The sequence below is a fragment of the Tachypleus tridentatus genome, chromosome 7 (genome assembly GCF_004210375.1).
Source record: "Tachypleus tridentatus isolate NWPU-2018 chromosome 7, ASM421037v1, whole genome shotgun sequence".
NCBI lineage: Eukaryota > Metazoa > Arthropoda > Merostomata > Xiphosura > Limulidae > Tachypleus > Tachypleus tridentatus.
Genome location: NC_134831.1, coordinates 156,024,309 through 156,043,330, shown reverse-complemented (window position 1 = coordinate 156,043,330; position 19,022 = coordinate 156,024,309). Strand labels below are relative to the sequence as shown.

Below are 19,022 nucleotides of genomic sequence, written 5' to 3'. Positions count from 1 at the left end.
CATTAATTAGAAATCTACAGGATTGGACCAGGAACATTTATAGATTTCAAATATTACAAACCATTCAACTTCAGTAAATTAACTTTGGACATTACTATTTCTACAAGGATATTAAGTGTCTTGTCAGTAAAAGTCAGCTTATAAGTGGTGTTAGGCCAGTTGAACCAGCTAGCTTAAGCAAGGTGTGACAGTATCAAATCACAATTAATTTGCTTGCTGTGGACCTGGATCATTGATAAGATATTCAGTTCTAGGTTGGATATAAGAATTAGTAATGTCTGTAAGTTAATTTTTTAGTATCTCGTGGTGGTTTTCCTTGCCATTTTAAAGTGTGAAAAGTTTGCCATGTTCTTTCAGACCAAGATTTCAATGATGTAGGTAGTGTCTTTAGTCTGCTCAGAGTTTTATCTTTTTTAGATCTAAATATGTCTTAGTTAGTAAGCTTAATAAATTATAGTGGAATTCTCTGGTATTAATATAGTTATTTATGTTTTGTTTTTTTTTGGTTATTCAACTGTATATATAAAACCTAAAAAATTGTTTTATATCCTCCACACATGAAATTTTAAAAGGCTTAGTAATGTATGTCTAAAAGCAACAGAGTTCAAAGGTCGTAGCAAGAAAAGCTAATTGTTTGATTTACTTTTTGATTTATTGTCCTATATTTTAAGAAAAAATAAGTTTAATAATTTATTTCCAAATAGTAATAATCACTGTACATATCTAATTTATAATGACTGCATATTACAAAATACTAGTCCACTAAAACACAGCAAAGTCAGAGAAGACTAAGTCACGAGTGCACATGCACAGTGTCAGTGCAAGTTATGTAATGTTAGCTAGGCATGGCTGGAAGGTCAATATAATAAAAAATAAATACATATATAGCATTATGAGACTTTAGCTATGTAGACTAAACATTTATATTTTTCTGTTATAATAAGTAGTCATTCTAGCATGAAAAAACATAATTTATATTTATTTTCTAATTTTTATGATGGTTACAAGGTTGGTCAAATGAGAGATCCCACATAGAAAATAACATAAAATATAAAGTTTTACTGAAAACAAATGTTTGAAATGTATTTAGGAGGTTTTAGAGATTATGCAAATAATATTTGATATTTTTGGGACAATGAATAGTTTTTAATCATAACATGAACTCACTTTCCTCTCAGACTGTTATTGAAACAGATTCAATATTTTTACAAATGAATCTTCAGTAAAAATGATTCATTATAAATCTGATTTTTATGTGCAGAACACTTGTTATTGTTACTAAAAATCTACCCAATTTTGTGAAGAAACATATCAAAGAATTATAAAGGAAATACTTAATATATGCAGATGTGTATATAAACTCATGTATATTACACTGATTCCATTGCAAAAGGTTAACTAACATAAAGAAGTCTCCATTTCTAATTTTACTTACTTTTATAACAATAAATGCAGAAAACAAGAAATCAAGTACTTGCCATATATTCTTTTTACTTGCAGTCAGTTGTCAGGAATATTTAAGCCTACTTTTTATACTAATGGTTGTAATGTATTGAATAACTTTTGTTTGACTAAATAATATACCAAAGAACATAGAATAAAGCCATACAAAATTTAGATAAGTTCCTCTACCTCTCAAACATTTTCTGGCTTTCTAACTATGCAACAAGAACTATTATAAATTCATCCAAGCTAGTTATTGAGTTTCTCACTGGAATGTTGCCCTCACTCCGAGTGAAATTGATTATTATCTGTTCAGAACACAGTTTTATGCTATATGTCATTTAATAGATGAAAACCTCGACGTTGTGTGTAATGCATAATTAAATGTAAGAGAGAACTATAAACATATCCTGAAAGAGAGTATGTGACAGTTGGATGTCAGGAAGGATCTGATTTTCTGTTGATAGCTCTGTAACCAAACAAGATTGAAGGCTATAAGTTTTATGGTTTCTCTGAGTAATAACAATTGTATAGCGAGTAATTTACATTTAATTTTTCTCTCTTTCAAGAAGTGCTAGAAACAACAGAGGAGACAACATGCCTAGAGAAAATATGTCACAAGTTGTGGTGGGAAGTTTTTGAACTTTCCTACTTTAGAGCTTTGGCCTCCTTCAATGATCTTGTTAAGTGTACCACCCTAATGCTTTTTCACTGGAAGCATTCATTCTCTTTTGCAACCATAGCTTTGACTTTGCAGCAAAAAGTGTTACTCTTTATCTGCTTGAGGTCCCCGCTAGTACAGCGGTAAGTCTACAGATTTACAATGCTAAAATCAGGGGTTCGATTCCCTCGGTGGGCTCAGCAGATAGTCAGATGTGGCTGTGCTATAAGAAAATGCACATCTGCTTGAGACATGGTATTGGAGCTTGTTGTTGCCCTAAATTTTCTGCTGCTATAAAAATATTATTGTGCTTCTATTTATTGATAGCTCTCTTTTTCAAAGACTTCTTTATATGATAGGTGGTTCTACATTATTTAAGAATTTTGCTTTGTAAGCAGTCATTCTCAGGAGGGGCTTTAGCATAATCATGCAGCTTAAGTGTATGTGTATTAGCATTGCATTGTTAAATAATTGGAAATTTGTTGATAATTTGATGCACATACATGAAGATGCTACATTTCATACACATCTTGCACATGAACTTAAACACTATTCAATTAGCACACGCAAGTTATTATTGTAAGGTATTAATCCTCCATATAATGAATCTCTACTGAAATCTCTCCTGAAAATACACTTTCTAACTTTTTAAAATTTAGCTAGTAGTGATAAATATAAACAATTTAGAAAGCTGAAATAAAAAGTTAATCTATGTTCTGAATGTGTATGTGGTTTAGTAATTAATCCATAAAATAACTGAATTAATATTAGTAGTTTTCTTGCAGTTAATGTAAGTTAATTTTGAGTGTAAATAATGGTAATGCTTGCATAAATATACTTTTTAAGATTCTACTGTATTCACTAATACAGTTTGAGAAAAACAATTTATTGCTTCGAACAGTGGAAGGCTGATTTTAAAATGAATAATCTGCTTGGTGAGCACTAAACAGAAATTAACATCTCAAAGGCCAAAAGTAATGACTACCATTTGTCCAACTTGTTATTGACTGGAACATCTTGCTGAGTGAAACAGTGAGAGTTAATTTTATTGCCACTGTATTCTTTACTGCACGACACAAGGTTTTAGTGTCTTGCATTCAAACTTTTATTAAACTTTTTGTTTGTTATGCTAATTAAAATAACATCTTAGCTAATAATCTATATTTAACTATTATGTAAGTACTTAATTCTACAAGGCAGTATTTAAAAAAGTCTTGAATTTACTGTCATCTGATACAAGTGACACATTTTCTCCTAGCATGTCATTATCCATATTTTATATACCACCCCTTGAAAAAGTATGAAATCAAATGCAAATTACTCTGTATAAAATTTTCCATTTTGAGACAGGGTAGAGAAAATAACAAATAAACTAGTAAGTGAAAATGGTAGGTGAAAATGAGAAATGAAGGGAATTAGGCAAAAGGAAGGGTTACATTGTCTTGTCACCAATGTCTTGGGTATGTCGGAAAGATCTCAATAAAGGAGAAGTGGGAAAATAGTATGAAAAACAAATCTGACCTGCAACATACATAGGCATAAAGGGAATCATGGTTGAAGGGAAGATGAAATATAGAACATAAGTGATGCAAATGAAGTTAAAACAAGGAAATAAAAGACCACATGAATGTCTCAGGTTAAAATGGTAGACCTCACTGCCTAATAATCCAAAAGGAATGTATGAACATAATAAGGGCAGGAGAGATAAAAACTAAGTGGGTTTGGGAGGAAAAAAAGGTTCAGGACAAGGCTGCCTGATAACCCAAGACTGATCAATCTCCTAGAGGATTAACATCAGTAAAAATAATCTATGCTGGATCATCTGCTCCTGTAGACTATGAGATAGCACTAGTCATAAATGTGATCCTCAAACTAGTAAAATGAGTTTGAGAATGTGACTAGAATAAATGGAAGCAAATTTCAAACTTCAGAAAATCTGGAAGTTACACTATATGAAGACCACTTCATGAGTATACTAAGTATATATGTGAAACAGTAAAGAATGACAAAAAGAAACAACAACAAAAAGCATCCAAATACAAGAAGTGATAGTTCTGTAGAGGTGCAAAGAGGGAGTCGTATACATCATGAGTTTCTATGCTCCCATTAGTGGAGAGGTGATGCATGATGATTTACATGAGACACACACTGGAATCACTTGATTCCAATAGAGAGGAGCAGAAGGTTTGTGATATGTGTATATAAAAAGTTTGCATACAGAGGGCAGTAATAAATGAGACTAGTTAGCTAATATTGTGAAGAGAGGAAAGTACAGTATCAAAAGATTAATTGAGCTGCTCAACATAGTTTCATAAACTAATACTTGAATGGTTAATCGAGCTCTTCAACAGAGTTTCCGCTACCTGTTACATGGAAATTTAGTTTAGTTTCATTTTAAATTAGTGAAATGCTAATTGCTAATCCAAAGTCGCTGTTTTCTTTTATAATGTAACTAGGTTCCTTTATCTTTACATTTCTCTTGTAATTGACTCTAAATACCAGCTCGGTCTATACAGCTGATAAAATAATCTAATTGTACTAGTTTAAAGTGTTCTTTTTTAATTTAATATTTCTTACTTTCAACATAATGTGTACATCTTCACAAAATTTGGCAGCCTTTCAATTAGTATTACAAGACTTTCACCTGCAAAATATAATTTCTTTGTAAAGTATTTTCAATAAAATAAAATAAATATTTGTTATGAATAGTTTGTGCACAAAATTTTCATGCTTGTGATGCTTGTGGCATGCATAAATAAAAAGTTTGCATATAGGAGGCAGCAATGAATAAGAATAGCTAGCTAATCTGGTGACAGGATAGGGAAGTACCTATCAGAAATACATTTTCAATATAAGAAAATTATAACTTTCAAGTAATAGTTTAAGAAACCACATTGAAGAGCTCCATTAACTTTTCAAGCAGTAGCTTGTAAAACTACAGTTAAGAACTCTGTTTTATAGCTTGCAGATTTAGTATCAAATTTTTCAGTTAATGGAAGGTTACAGTATAATAGGTTAAATCATCCTCTAATTACCTATTCATTATGGAGGTTACCTTGAGATATAGCTAAGTAACTATCACTAGTTTAAAAGATCATTACCTGCTATTTAAAAAATGTTTTATTTTGTAGACAACATAGATGACACTTCCAGCCCTAACCCTGGTAAAGGTGGATTTATACGGTCACTAAATATTGGCAACACAGCCCAACTGGAGAAGAGAATAAGACAGGAATTAAAAGAGCAGGGTGAGTTGTAACTATTTAGTTTTTGTGGTACACAGAATTTTCAACATTTTATTGTCCTACAGATAGATGAACTAGTTAAAATGTATTACAATTTTTTTTAATTCTAGAATATGAAAAAAAAAAACTGTTACCTTTACTTTATGTGATGTTATAAAGTGTTGGTTGCCTTCACTGAAGTGAATAGCACTTATGAATGCTGTTTCATGTTAGATGTTTTCCTTGGAAGAGCTTTTTTTTAAATTTATTTTGATTAATGTTTTGGCATTAATGAGTAATTTATGTTAAATTTCATACTTCAAGTAATGGTGATAAATGCAGATATCACAATTTTCATACTAAGGAAGACTGAGGATTTTTTTAATGTTTCGTTATAAAATTAAGAACTTAAAATTTATGATATCAAAAGTTTAATTATTAACTACATTTTGATGCAAAGTTTATTCATATACAATAATAATAAAGTAGTTTAATTAAATCTTGAGTGTAACTGTTCAAAAGGTTTTGACATACTCTTTGACCTACCCAAATGAGAGTGCTAATTGTATATTATGGTTATACAATTTCTGTTGTAACAAACGTTTGCTCAAGGTTAATTTTAAACCAAACACCTTTAAACTTTCCACAGACCTCCCACTGAGCATATAAATCTGCTTAAACATGGTTATTAAAGCAGCATCTGGGACTTCAGATTTGTGTGATTATTATAATGAAACTATTTTTGACTATTCATAAATATTGTTGATTTCTGGTTGTGCTTCAAAACTTGTGGGAATTTATTAACTGTAAATATTTTAATCTTCATCACTGCAAAATATACCTGCTTCTTTTTTGATGACCTTTAGAGTTGAAAGATTTGTTTTCCTAATTATAAATTTCTTTTTTACAATATATTCTTTGGTTAGATTGGTAAGTGCACCTTCATGAAAGATGCTCCTTGTATGGCTTAACAGCTCTGGAATTCAAACATTAACCTGTGTGTTTCATGTCTTTGTTAACCAGTGAAAGAAAACAGAGGATCCTAGTATCTGAATAGGGTCTAATGCCTGAGAGCCAGACAGCGATGTTTTTCCCTTCAGTTCTTGTAGGTAGTGAAGTGGTTCTGGCTTAAATTCCTTATGAATAGCTCCTTCAGGGTTATTTACCATGCATGGCAACCCTTAAATGGGAGGAGAAGATCCTGGTGGTTGAGAGGTCCAACCCTCACACACCACTTTGGCTTTGAATTCTTGTAGACAGGCAGTCTTGGGGTGGCCCCTCCAGGATCAGTGGGCTAGGGTCAACCAAGTACTAGTGTTGGATGTTCTTAACAGGTGTTGTAGACATTCTATCTGATGCTGGTGTTCGGGAATAGTGCTCATGAGACCCTGGTGTTGCTACAGTGTCCTTGTTTGGCATTGTAGTGCATCTTCTTGTAGGGCTCCATGATGGGTGGGGTCAGTGGGCACTGAAATTTCTCTTTCTTTTATTATGTATCCTCCATAATAAAAAGTTAAATAAAATAGTGAAAAAACAGTCCATAGGTAAATGACCACATCTTGATTCTGAGCAGCAATCTTCAACATCTGTAACAACTGTACCTTGTTTTCTTATGCTACATTCTCTTTCAGACAAACCTTTAGGGTAGATGTCTCCCTTTTTGATTCACAAGGGACCAGAAGGACTTGCTGGCTCCTTAAAGTCAGTAAAGAAGCTTCTCTCTGGTTACATATTGGTGGAAGCATCCACATCTCAACACAGTGAAATCCTCTTGCATTCAAAGGCAATTGGGGATATACCTGTTGAGGTTACACCTCATGCTACTTTGAATTCTATACGAGGAGTTATTGTTGAGAAGGATTTGAAGAACATCCCCAAGTTGGAGATTCTCGCTGGCTTCTCCATCCCATGAGTTTTGCAGTGAGGCGTATCTCCACTTGCAAAGATAGAATTACAATGCTGCCCAGTGTTTTCATTTTGAGATTTACATCACCACATCCACCTGCCACCATCAAGGCAGGTTATCTTAATTGCAGGGTATGGCCATACATTCCAAACCCTCTCAGATGTTTCCAGTGTCAGCAGTTCAGTCACTCAAAGACACCATGTCGTGGTTCCTTGACATGTGCTTATGAGTGTCAAACAGACCCTCATTGCATCAGTTGTAATGGCTCTCACCTGTCCTACTTTCGTTCTTGCCATAATTGGTTGAAAGAAAAAAGTGCAGTGTATGAAGACGATTCAAAACATTACTTACCCTGAGGCTTGAAAGTTGCTGTCCACCACTTCATCTCAGACGTATGCTGCTGCACTTCATTCCACTTCTACAGTGGGACTACAGACAGATCTCTCTGTGCCTCCAAAAGAATAATTCTCGAACCATATGAAAAGTCTTTTGACCTCCATGATTAGAAAAGTTGATGAATCAACATCAACACTTATCTCTGTTCCATACATTAATTCCAGCAAACCCCAAGTTCCACTTCCTTTGGTTCCTGGTACAGGCATTTCCTCAGATACATCTTCTACCACCCCAAGATGCAAAGTGATCAATCATTCACTTTATTAGTCACTGGAAACCTCTTCTAACAACAAAGGCCTGCCCAATTGACCCAGAGTGGGATCCATAGAGGTTGACACACCTCCCTTGAATAAAGACAAAAAGGAAAAAAGACATGGTCATAAACAGGAGGGCTGTCCACCCAATTTGCCTACACATAAATAAAAATGGCCATCTTGATACAATGAAGCTGTCGAGGTTTATTATCTAATCTGGATCACATCAAAGCACTGATTACTTCCTACCATCCTGTATGTCTTTCTTTACAAGAAACATTTCTGAAACCTGCTGATACAGTCATCTTTTGGCAGTTTCCTTTGTACAGATATGGCAGGCTGAGTGATGGATAAGTGCATGGAGGGGTAGCACTGTTGGTTGATCAGCATGTGCCCACCAGTCTTTGCCACCCAACACGCCCTTGGAAGCTGTAGTCATCCATATTTCCTTAGGCTTTACAATCACTTGATGCTCTCCTTGAACAGTTGCTGTCTTCCTTTTTAATTTTGGGAGATTTTAATGAACATCATCCCCTCTGAGGAAGTACTGATATTGATGGGAGGGGTCTCTGTGTAGAGCGTATGCTCTCTGATCACAACCTTTCTGTTTTCAATTGTGGTTCTTATACTTATTTTAATGCACCTAGTCAGTCCTTTACTGCTATACATCTCTCATTTTGCTCCCCTTCACTATTCTCACACTTGTCATGGAGAGTTGATAATAACCCACGAGGAAGTGATCATTTTTCTATAATTTTGAGGTTGATGTCACCCGACCCGTGGGCCCTGGTAGAAGCTGGATTAAGCAAACTGGCCCTCTTTCAATACTCTCACATAACTTCAGCCTGTCATCGTTTGTAAGCCATAAATAGACGATTGTGTGGCAGCAGTAACTGACTGTATTATATAGGCAGCTGCTCAATGTATTCCTAAAACCTCAACACATTTTCTGCTATATCCTCGTCCATGGTGGAATCCTGCCTGCTAAATGGCACGGAAGGCTCAAAATTGGGCCTGGGATACTTTACATAAGTATCCCACACTCTTGCACTGCATTGTTTTCCAACAGGCCCATGCACATACTGGGTGGGTAAGACATCAAAGCTAGAAGGAATCTTGAATTAAGTTCACAACCAGCATATCTTCCACCATCAGTTCCAAAGTCATATACTGCTGGCCAAAATCTTAAGGTCAATGAACATAAAGAAAAAATATGCATTTTGCATTGTTAGACTCAACCACTTATTTGAGTAGAGCTTTGAAAGATGAAAATAAGAAAAGGGAAAATAATATTTTTTAACATTTAATAGGGAAAATATGAACATTGTGAAATTAACCTAAATACTAGTTGGTCAAAAGTTTAAGACCATATCAAAAAGAAGTTCTAAACAGGGTAGGAAGTGCCTAACAAGAGGCCTCAGTAGTGAGTTGCACAGCCATCATTGCAAATAACTTCAAACATTCGCTTTGGCATGGTCGACATAAGGGTTTTTAGAAGGCTGGCTGGACTGTTATTCCAAATGGTGAAGATGGCTTCATGTAGATCATGCACTGTTTGGAATTGACATCCATATCTATAGACTTCCCTTGCATTCTACTCCCAAACATTTTCAATGGGCTTCAGTTCAGGCAAACACACTGGATTGTCCAAAAGAATCACGTTATTTCCCCATGAAAGTGTCAATTGTCCTGTAGACATTGTGGATTGCAGCATTGTCCTGCTGAAAGTTCTAGTTGTTTCTACAAAAGCAAGGGCCTTCAGTCAATAAGGAAGCTCTCTCCAACATGCAAATGTAGCTCGCTGCTGTTTGACACCCTGTATAACTTGAAGCTCCATTGTTCCATGGAAGGAGAAAGCACCCCAGATCATGATGAAATCTCCTCCACTGTGTCGTGTAGAAAACGTCTTCGATGGGATATCCTTATTGTGCCAGTCACGTTGGAAGCTATTTGGACTATCCAGGTTAGATTTTTTCTCATCAGAGGACAAAACCTTCTTCCACTTTTCTTCATCCCATGTTTGGTGCTTCTCGGCAAAGATTAACCAAGCTGTTTTGTGGTGTGCAAGGAGGCATGGCCTTTGAAGACATTTATGGTTTTTAAAGCCTTTCTCTCTTAGATGCCATCTTATTGTTCTTGAGCTGCATTCTGTGTCCATCAAGGCCTTAATCTGGTTTGATGATCTGGTGTCTTGCCGGACAACCTGTCGAATCATCATGCTGAACGCCGGTGAAATTTTGTTGGGCCACCACTTGAAATTATCATTCTTTTTCCCTCAGGGTCTTTTAAGACATTTGCCACAGCAGTTTTACCACACCCAATCTCACCAGTGATGGCACATTAAGAGAGACCTTGCTTTTGTAGCTCAACAACTGCCATGTTGAAACTCTATCAACGTTTTAGCCTTTGCCATGTTTTTACCCTAAGTAACACAGGAGATGTCAGTGGGAGATGTTGAAACTGTTAATATTTGAACACAAATGACTAAATTTCGTTACATGTTTACCGATTAATGCTTCGTTTCAGTATGGTCTTAAACTTTTGACCAGCTAGTATTTAGGCTAATTTCATAGTGTTCACATTTTCCCGATTAAATTCTAAAAAAAATTGTTTTTTTTATTTCACTTTTTTTATTTTCATTTATTGAAGCTCTCCTCAAATAAGTGGTTGAGTCTAACAATGCAAGATACATACTTTTTCTTTATGTTCATTGGCTTTAAGATTTTGGCCAGCAGTGTATGGGACAAGATTCAAAAGGTCAGTGGGCAATATAATTCTGTTCCCCTCTCGATCTTTCTCTCTGATGGTCAGAAGTAGCTGATACCTGGAGCATTGCCATTATTCTAGGGGAAAGCTTTTGCCAAGTATCTAGCACTTCTGTTCCTCCTTCACCTTCTTAGTCATCAAGACTTGTGCAGAGTCTTTTTTCTTTCAAGCTGATTGCCTCTATGACTATAATCATCCATTTACACTGGTTGAACTCAAACTGGCCCTTCAACAGTCTGGCAGTACCTCAGTTGGACCTGGTAATGTACACTATGAAATGCTGTGCCATCTATCTCCTGCTTATCTTGCTATTCTTCTGACTGTTTTTAACTGGATCTTGCAAGAGAATGTTTTTCTTGATGCCTGGTGCTAGGCTATTGTCCTACCTTTCTATAAGCCAGGGAAGTATTTCAAGATTCCTTCAAACTACCGTGCAATTACTTTGATTAACTATCTGTGTGAGACTTTGTAGTGGATGATTAATGCTCGTTTCATTTGGTTCCTCAAATCTAACAACCTCCTCTCTCCCACCCAGTGTTGGTTCCGACGACTGAGCTCTGCCACGGACCACCTGATTCGACTTGAGACATCAATCAAAGTTGCTTTTCTCAAAGGATAATGTCTTGTATCAAAATTCTTTGACATTGAGAAGGTTTATGATAAAACATGAGGTTATATGGGTTACATGGCCATTTGTCCATTTTTATTAAAAATATTTTAATGGACAAGTGATTACAAGTTTGTGTGGGTTCAACACTTTCCTGTTCTTTTCTACAGGAAGTTGGAGCCCCACAAGGCTGTGTTTTGAGAGTCGTACTTTTTTGTATAAAGATTAATGCCATCACTGAACAACTTTCTCTTACTGTTGCAAACAGGCTCTATGTCGACGACTTTCACATCTTGTGTCAATCGTTGAACATAAGGTATTCTGAGCAGCAGCTACAGACTGCCCTCACTCATTTACTGAAGTGGATCACAGCAAATGGCTTTAACTTCTCTCTCTCTCTCTAAACCATTTGCATGCACTTTTGTTGCCAACGGGATATTCACTCTGATCCTGAACTCCATATCGGGGACGTTGTGCTGCCTGTGGTCCCTGAGACAAAGTTCTTAGGTCTTATCTTTAACCATAAGCTGACCTTCATACCACACATCAAGCAGTTGTGGGTCAAATGTACAAGAGCAATGAACATCTTCTGTGTCCTCTCGTCCACCACCTGGGGAGCAGATCAGTGTTCTTTGCTAAAGATATATTGTGATATTATTCAATCGAAACTGGACTACGGATCACTGGTCTATGGTTCTGCCATAACATAGGCCTTGAAGATGCTGGACCCCGTTCATCATCAGAGGCTTTAGCTTTTTGCATTTCCCCAGTTCACAACTTATACACAAAGTCTCATGAACCTTCTTTTCACCTCTGCCATTTGCAACTGTCTTTACTATATTATTTGAAACTTTGTTTCTTACTGAAGCATCCCACCTAGGGTTTTGTTTTTTTTTCAGAACAAACAATCTGCCATTGCTCCTTTTGGCCTTCGGATCCAGGTGCAGTTGGATGAACTGGGTCTGTCCTTGGATAACATTGCTGTATAACACTAGTCAGCCCATCTTACTATGGCTTATTACAGTTCCCAAATGTGGCCTATCTTTAAGTCATCTGAGAAAAGCAGACACGCCCAATTGGAAATACTGTCTGTTATTTGCTGAACATATTTCGAATCATCCTTCCATTCCTATTTATACAGATGGTTCAAAATCAGGCGGCTGTATAGGCTCTGTCGTGGTTTGTTTTGGTTCGGTGGTTGCACACAGAATCCCCTCTACAGCTTCTGTATTCACTGCTGAACTGCATGCCATTTCTATTGCCCTAGATCACATAGAAGCTAAGCAGTACTCAAATTGCACTATTCATACTGACTCACTCAGTTCTCTACTGGCCCTAGAATTGCTTCATATTAGTTCACACCCTATTCTCACTGATATTCAAAACTGACTGGCCCATTTTTCTTTAACATTTACTTCTATCCAGTTTTTCTGGATACCAGGCCACTTTGTTATTCGCAGGAACGAGCTCACCGACACCGCAGCTAAATCTATCTATTCAAGGCTCAGCTCCGTGCCAGTTGGCAGTCGATTTGGAGTGAGCAATGTGAAAACAAGCTTTTCCAAATAAAACCCTCTATTGGACATTGGCCATCTTGCTTCTGTAAGGATCAGAAAGAGGAAGTTGTTTTAACTGGACTATGCATTGGTCACAGTTTTTTAACTCATCATATTCTTTTATCTGGGACTGCACCAGTGTGTTGTCTGTGTAACACTCAGATCACAATAAGACCTTTTATGGTCTTGCCATCATTATCACTCTCAACAACAGCACCATTTTAAATATGTTCTGTCCCAAGATTTATCTGTAATGTTAGACAGTGTTATTGGCGATGGTGACGCTGTTCACCTTAGAAATGTCTTCAGTTTTTTTAAAGGCCATTAATCTTTTTAAGGCTATTTAAGCTTCTTAATTTATACATTTGACCTTTTTTAGTGTGATTCCCTTCTAAGAATCAAAGTACATCTAGTTCAATTTTAAATTACAAAATGGCCGTAATGCCAAATAACTTAATTCTGTTTGAACTACCTGTTAGTCATCCTGGCGAGTTACAATAATTAAAATTTTGCTGCAAGTCTTTTAAAACTTGGTATTACTTTACTTTCTGAAAATGGTCATAATGTCAAATAATTCCAAATGAGGACTGGAAAGGCCAACTTCAGGTGACTAACAGATATTTGAACTACCCGTTAGTCATTTTGGTAAGTTATGATAATTACATTTATGCTACAGAAAGTTGTTTAGAACTTGTTTCACTGTAGTTTTTCTCTTACCACTGTGGACTAGATGTAAAAATTGGACTTAATGGTATTTGTTTTCAATTCAACTTTGACTTGTTTTACCTAAATTTCCTTTTATGAATTTTAATACTTTTACTTTAATTTTAGCTTTTTACTGGATGTTTGGCACACATAGCCTAGTTGCTTTGTGCCATAAAACACCAAACCAACTAACCAACCAACAGATTCTTCATCTTATTCTCTTGACAATGCGAAGGCAGGATATTTGAATGCTTCCATAATGCCTTATATTCCATATACATTTTAGATATTTCAACTGTCAATAGTTTAATTGTTCAAAGACTTTCTGGAATGCATCTTTTTCCTGTATCCATATTTGCAGTAAGAACCCTGATATTGCAAATGTTATTCCAAAACACTGTGCCAACTGTTAAAAAAGTGAAACAATATCAGAACATTAAATAAGATCTCTTGTAATGTTTTTATTAGGGTATAGTTATGCTTCAGGCATGCAATTCACCATTTTCATTGTGATTCAAACACTTGTTTATGTACTGTTATCTTTTTTGCCTTCTGAATAAGTATTAGTTTTTATTTTGTCATGAATCAGTAATGTAAGTCTCAGACATAATACCCATGGTGTCATACCTTAAATTTGCTTGTAAAAAGTATAATAAACCATTTGTAAAAAATCTGACTTCAGAAAATGTGTTTAGTATGAAATCATTAAGATTCATTAACACACAGAAGTTACACATCCAACAGTGGCAAGTCAGTTTTAATTACCTTTATGCATAATACATGTTCTAATTCTAAGATTTTCAAATCAGGAATTCTTGAGCTTGATGATGTTACAACAGAAAACCCTGAAGATGAGGTTCTTGCCGAGTTACGCAAATGTCAAGCAGAATTGAAATCTGTTACTACCCAAAATATTTTACATGCAAAGCATTTACTCCACCAAGCAAAGGAAGAGATGAAGAAACAAGAGCTACGGAAGAAATTACTGATAATTGATACAGAGGTGAGATTTAAAGTAATTTACTTGGTAACATGGTTAATTAGCATTTTTCTGCACTTTTTTGAAATGATCCAAGTAACAAGTCTATTAATATCAAAGGCTGTTTCTCTTAATCTTAAATTATCATTTATGTGAGATTAAAGTAATATAATTGATTCAAAATACATTGTTAATATTCCTAGAATTTTTAATCATGGTGTGCTACCTGTCGTAGCTGTATTCATTGAAATTTGAAAATCTGTGTAGTAGTAGTAACATGCTTATGAAGTGTGAAAATATTACAAGTAAAAAGGTTTTGCCAAGATTTGGTAATTTTTGTTAAAATGTAATATTCCTTAGTTGCAAAGTTTGAGGATAATAGCTTACTTGTAATTAATAGGTTATAGTTGTATTTCAGTTCTGTTTAATTTTATTCTTTTATTGGTTTGTGTATAAATCCTATTTATTTTGATCAATCATCCTTGATCAAAGTTATATTTGTGCAATAATCAAATTTTTCATGATTGGTGATTTTTACTTTACACATTTTTTTCTTTATTATGATTTCTCACTTTGCAAGTTTCAGTTATGTATCATTTCTGTTTTTTGTTATTACTCTTTGAATATGTGATTTCTTTTGATCCCTTTTATTTTCACTACTTACAGGTAATGGAAATATACAAAAAGATGGCAAGTGCTCGTCAGAAGAAAAAAATACCAACAAAGAAAGAAAAAGATCAGGCTTGGAAAGTATTAAAGGAACGAGAAAACATACTGAAACAGCTTGATAGCTAAAGCAAAAGTAAATGTGAATGAGGAAAACCAGCTGGTGAAGTGCAAAGTTTTATTTATGTCCAAATAAGATAGGTCATGTTGCTGCTTACTGTTGGAATTTGTCATTTCCCTTTTTTGATATTTATCTATTCACAAAGAATAATTTGCCAGTGAAGTAAAAGCTGAATTGCAAGCCTACTTTTTTTCAAAGAATTTCATTCTACTTATAAATATTGTTTTATTTATTGTTTGACTCCTCCTTTCACTTACTATAATTTGATGTAAAGTAATTGTTAAACCATAATCACTCTTTACAAAATGTCTCATTGTAAAAGTATATGAAATTTATGTTTAATTAAGTTTATGTTACCAGTGTAAGTAGGCCCAGCATAGCCATGTAATTAGGGTTCTTGACTCACCATTTGAGGTTTGCTAGTTCAAATCTCCATACCACCAAACCTGCTTGCCCCTTTTAGCCATGGGGATATTATAATGTACAGTCAATCCCTACTATTCAGTAGTAAGAGTAGCTCAACAGTTGGTAGTGGGTGGTGATGACTATCTGCCTTCCCTCTGGTCTTTCACTGCTATATTAGGGAGAACTAGTATGTATAGCCCTCATGTAACTTTCCACAAAATTCAAAACAAACCAACTTGCATAATTTGATAATGCAATTCTGTAATTTGATTTAGATCACATCATCCTGATCACTTGATATTGAATGAAAGTCTTTGTGGCAGTACCAAACAGCAAATAGTGAATAGTTTATGAAAGTATAATAATAATTCCTTATTCATTCAAAGTTACATTCAAAATTTAACTATATAACTTTATTATCAAAGTATGATAATAAATTGGCATTAAGCATTGTTTATAATTCAAAGATTTATGTTATCTTAGTCTTAATTTCTAAATCTCAAAAGGAAATATTTATATAAATTCTCAGTCTTTGCTTGTTTCCAGGATGTATATCTTCTTTCATTTCAGATTTTTAGAAATGAAAGAATTATTATGTTATACAGTTAGTGAAAAACTGGTGTCTAGATAATAGGGACAATGTGAGACTGAAAAGGATGCATAAATATGTCAAACCTTGTTTCTCTAATAACCAGACTTTTGACATTTTGTTCCATTTATTCTGGTTTTTTCACTAACATTGCTAGTTTTTATCTGTTACATTTTGTGAACTTCAGAGTTTCCATCCTAAAATATATTGCATGTATCCACCATAAAAGTTCTTTCCATTTCTTCATACATTTGAAGCCACTTGTTTATAAATGCTGACCTGGGATGTTATCATGTTTACAACCAATAGAAAGAACATTTCATGAACACAGCAAGTGTAGTAAATGTCTTTATTTCAGTCAAAATTGTTATTCTTCAAAGAGATCTCAAATGCATGTGGTCTAAAGTCCTTGCTCAGAGCAGTAATGGAATTTTTTGAATTTATTTATAGCTTAGTGACACAGCTAAATACATTACAGTAGTTTTGTGACATTCTAAGTTCAATGATGATGCATTTTTTTATTATTATAAAATGCACATTTTATTTTTTGGAAAACCAACACAGCAAAATGATAGGGTTAAACAGTAAGCAAACTGGCATTAGTATAAGTACTAACTTAATTTATGTATCTTTTTTATTTATTGTTATCTTTTATTTAACAAAAACAACTACAATCTTAAAAACTATTTCTTTTATCTAACCTAATTTTTTTAAATTTCCTATTTACTCCTTGGAACTTCCATTTTCATGTATTTATGTTAATTGATTGTTTCTCCTATTTTCCTGTGTGAGTTGTTATTTATCACTCTAATGAGAAAGACTTTGAAGAACAATTCAACAATAAGATAAAGTGAAAGCAGGTGTAAAAAATTTGGAAACTAAGGCTGTTAGGATAAAATATTGTAATTGTCTGTTACAGTTTATAGCCTTCATGGAAAAATATTTTAGATTTTACTTCATATCTTTCAATTTTTCATCTGACTGTACATTGATTATCTTGCTATAGTTCATGGAAGACAAAAGATAAGATATAAACTTTCACTGAAAGACTGTTCACATTTTGGAAGAGCTGGAAGCTATGTACATGAAGTATAAAAACTCTTAGGTAAAAGGTATTGTTATTCTTTACAGATATACTTACAGGTCCACATTTCCTTCTCCTAAACCATTGGGGCCTGTTGTGTTTCAGAATTTGGAATTTTTCAGATTTTAGAACAAATGTATCACTCCAGTAAGGTCCAGGGCAGCACCCCATAATCAAACATGAATACTGGAGCAAAAGTGTATGAATATTTGCACTAAGTGGATTAAATAAAGACTACAAATACTACTATAGTTCATGTATAGAGTAATATACTGATAAATGAAATAGTGGGATAATTATAGACCATAAATTCTCTAAAACATTTCCAACAGAAATATTCAGTAAAACTTTAAACATACACAGCTTCAAACAAACAGTAATTAAATACATTAATATTTCTGCAGAGAAATGTATGAATATTCACACTAAGTGGGATAAATAAAGACTAAATAGTATTACAGTTTATTTATATGGTGTAACTATAAACTGGTAAATGACTTAGTATAATAAATATAAGATGTCAATACTCTAGAACATAATTATACAGGTTCCAACTAGGCTAAATACGTACCTGCAGTTAAGTTGCATTACATCTAGCAAACAAAGCTAAATACTTTACAGCTTCCTGCAACATACTTGAAGTTAAGGTGCATGACATCTAGCTTGAGGATCTTGGAGAAGAGAATACATCAGTGTCACCATCGTCGTCGTCATCAGGTTGCAATTGGACATCTGATGATGGGCCAGGAACAGGATTCTCAAGTAATGAAGCAGCACTACAACAGACAACATTTTTAAAAGACTTCTTCAAGTGCCATCTTTCTCATTAACATAGGTTTCTGTCTAAGCAGTCTTTCTTTAACTGAGTTAATTGCCATAATCTCTTGCTCATTAATAAATGCACATTGTTCAAGGCCAATAATTAAGTGATCACACATCTTCATCGTATCGTCTATGGGGATTTTTTCACTTGTGTTCACAATGTCATCATCATCACTACTATCCTCATGCTTATCTGTATTTAATACCATTTCAGAAATTTCCCCATCACTCCAGGAATGCACAACAGGTGCATAATTGTCAATTTTCAGCATTTCTTTGTCAGCTTCCTCTAACTTATTTACAGATTCGTCCGATAAACCTTTAGTGTAAGTTACGAGGTTTGATATCATCTTTCTCACATCTTCAGCATTGTAAATTTGTTCAGGACTAAGATTTTCATCAGATAGAGTTTGTATTATCTTGGCAAATTTGTCAGTGTAATTTTTAGCTGCTTCATGGTCAGCAGAAGCTTTTTCACCACAGATTTTCAGATATTTTATACCATTACACTTCTTAAATTTCTGCAGCCAATCTTCTGAATATTGACACTCACCTTCAGTGTTCAGTTCTTCATGATATATGCTAGCTTGCTTCATGACCAACAAACCAGTCAGTGGCATACTTCTTCGTTGTCGAATCCACTCCATCAACACATGGTCAAGATCTTCATTTTTTGCCGTATGTAGTGATTTCCTATTTTTCATTAGTTTATGGTCATCACTGTCACAATAAAATTTCAGTAACACGTCTTTCTGTTTTATTAAATAATGTACAATGGTAGTTCCAACACCATATTCTTCAGTGAGACACCACACACACACACACGATCAAGCTTCTG

General features: G+C 34.5%; 1 protein-coding gene across 10 annotated transcripts in view; it reads left to right on the top strand.

Annotated features, from left to right (window-relative positions):
• Positions 1-17,613, top strand: part of Ada3 (transcriptional adaptor 3) — a 68,796-nt gene extending 51,183 nt beyond the window's left edge. For 9 of the 10 annotated variants that reach the window (XM_076514957.1, XM_076514959.1, XM_076514964.1 and 6 more), the window contains 3 exons: positions 5,236-5,352; positions 14,328-14,521; positions 15,164-17,613. In XM_076514957.1, coding sequence (XP_076371072.1) covers positions 5,236-5,352; positions 14,328-14,521; positions 15,164-15,292 — 440 coding nt within the window. In that variant the 3' untranslated portion in view covers positions 15,293-17,613. The remainder of the gene's footprint in view (positions 1-5,235; positions 5,353-14,327; positions 14,522-15,163) is intronic. The other variant, XR_013031643.1, reaches the window with a different exon arrangement.
• Positions 17,614-19,022: the final 1,409 nt, after the last annotated feature.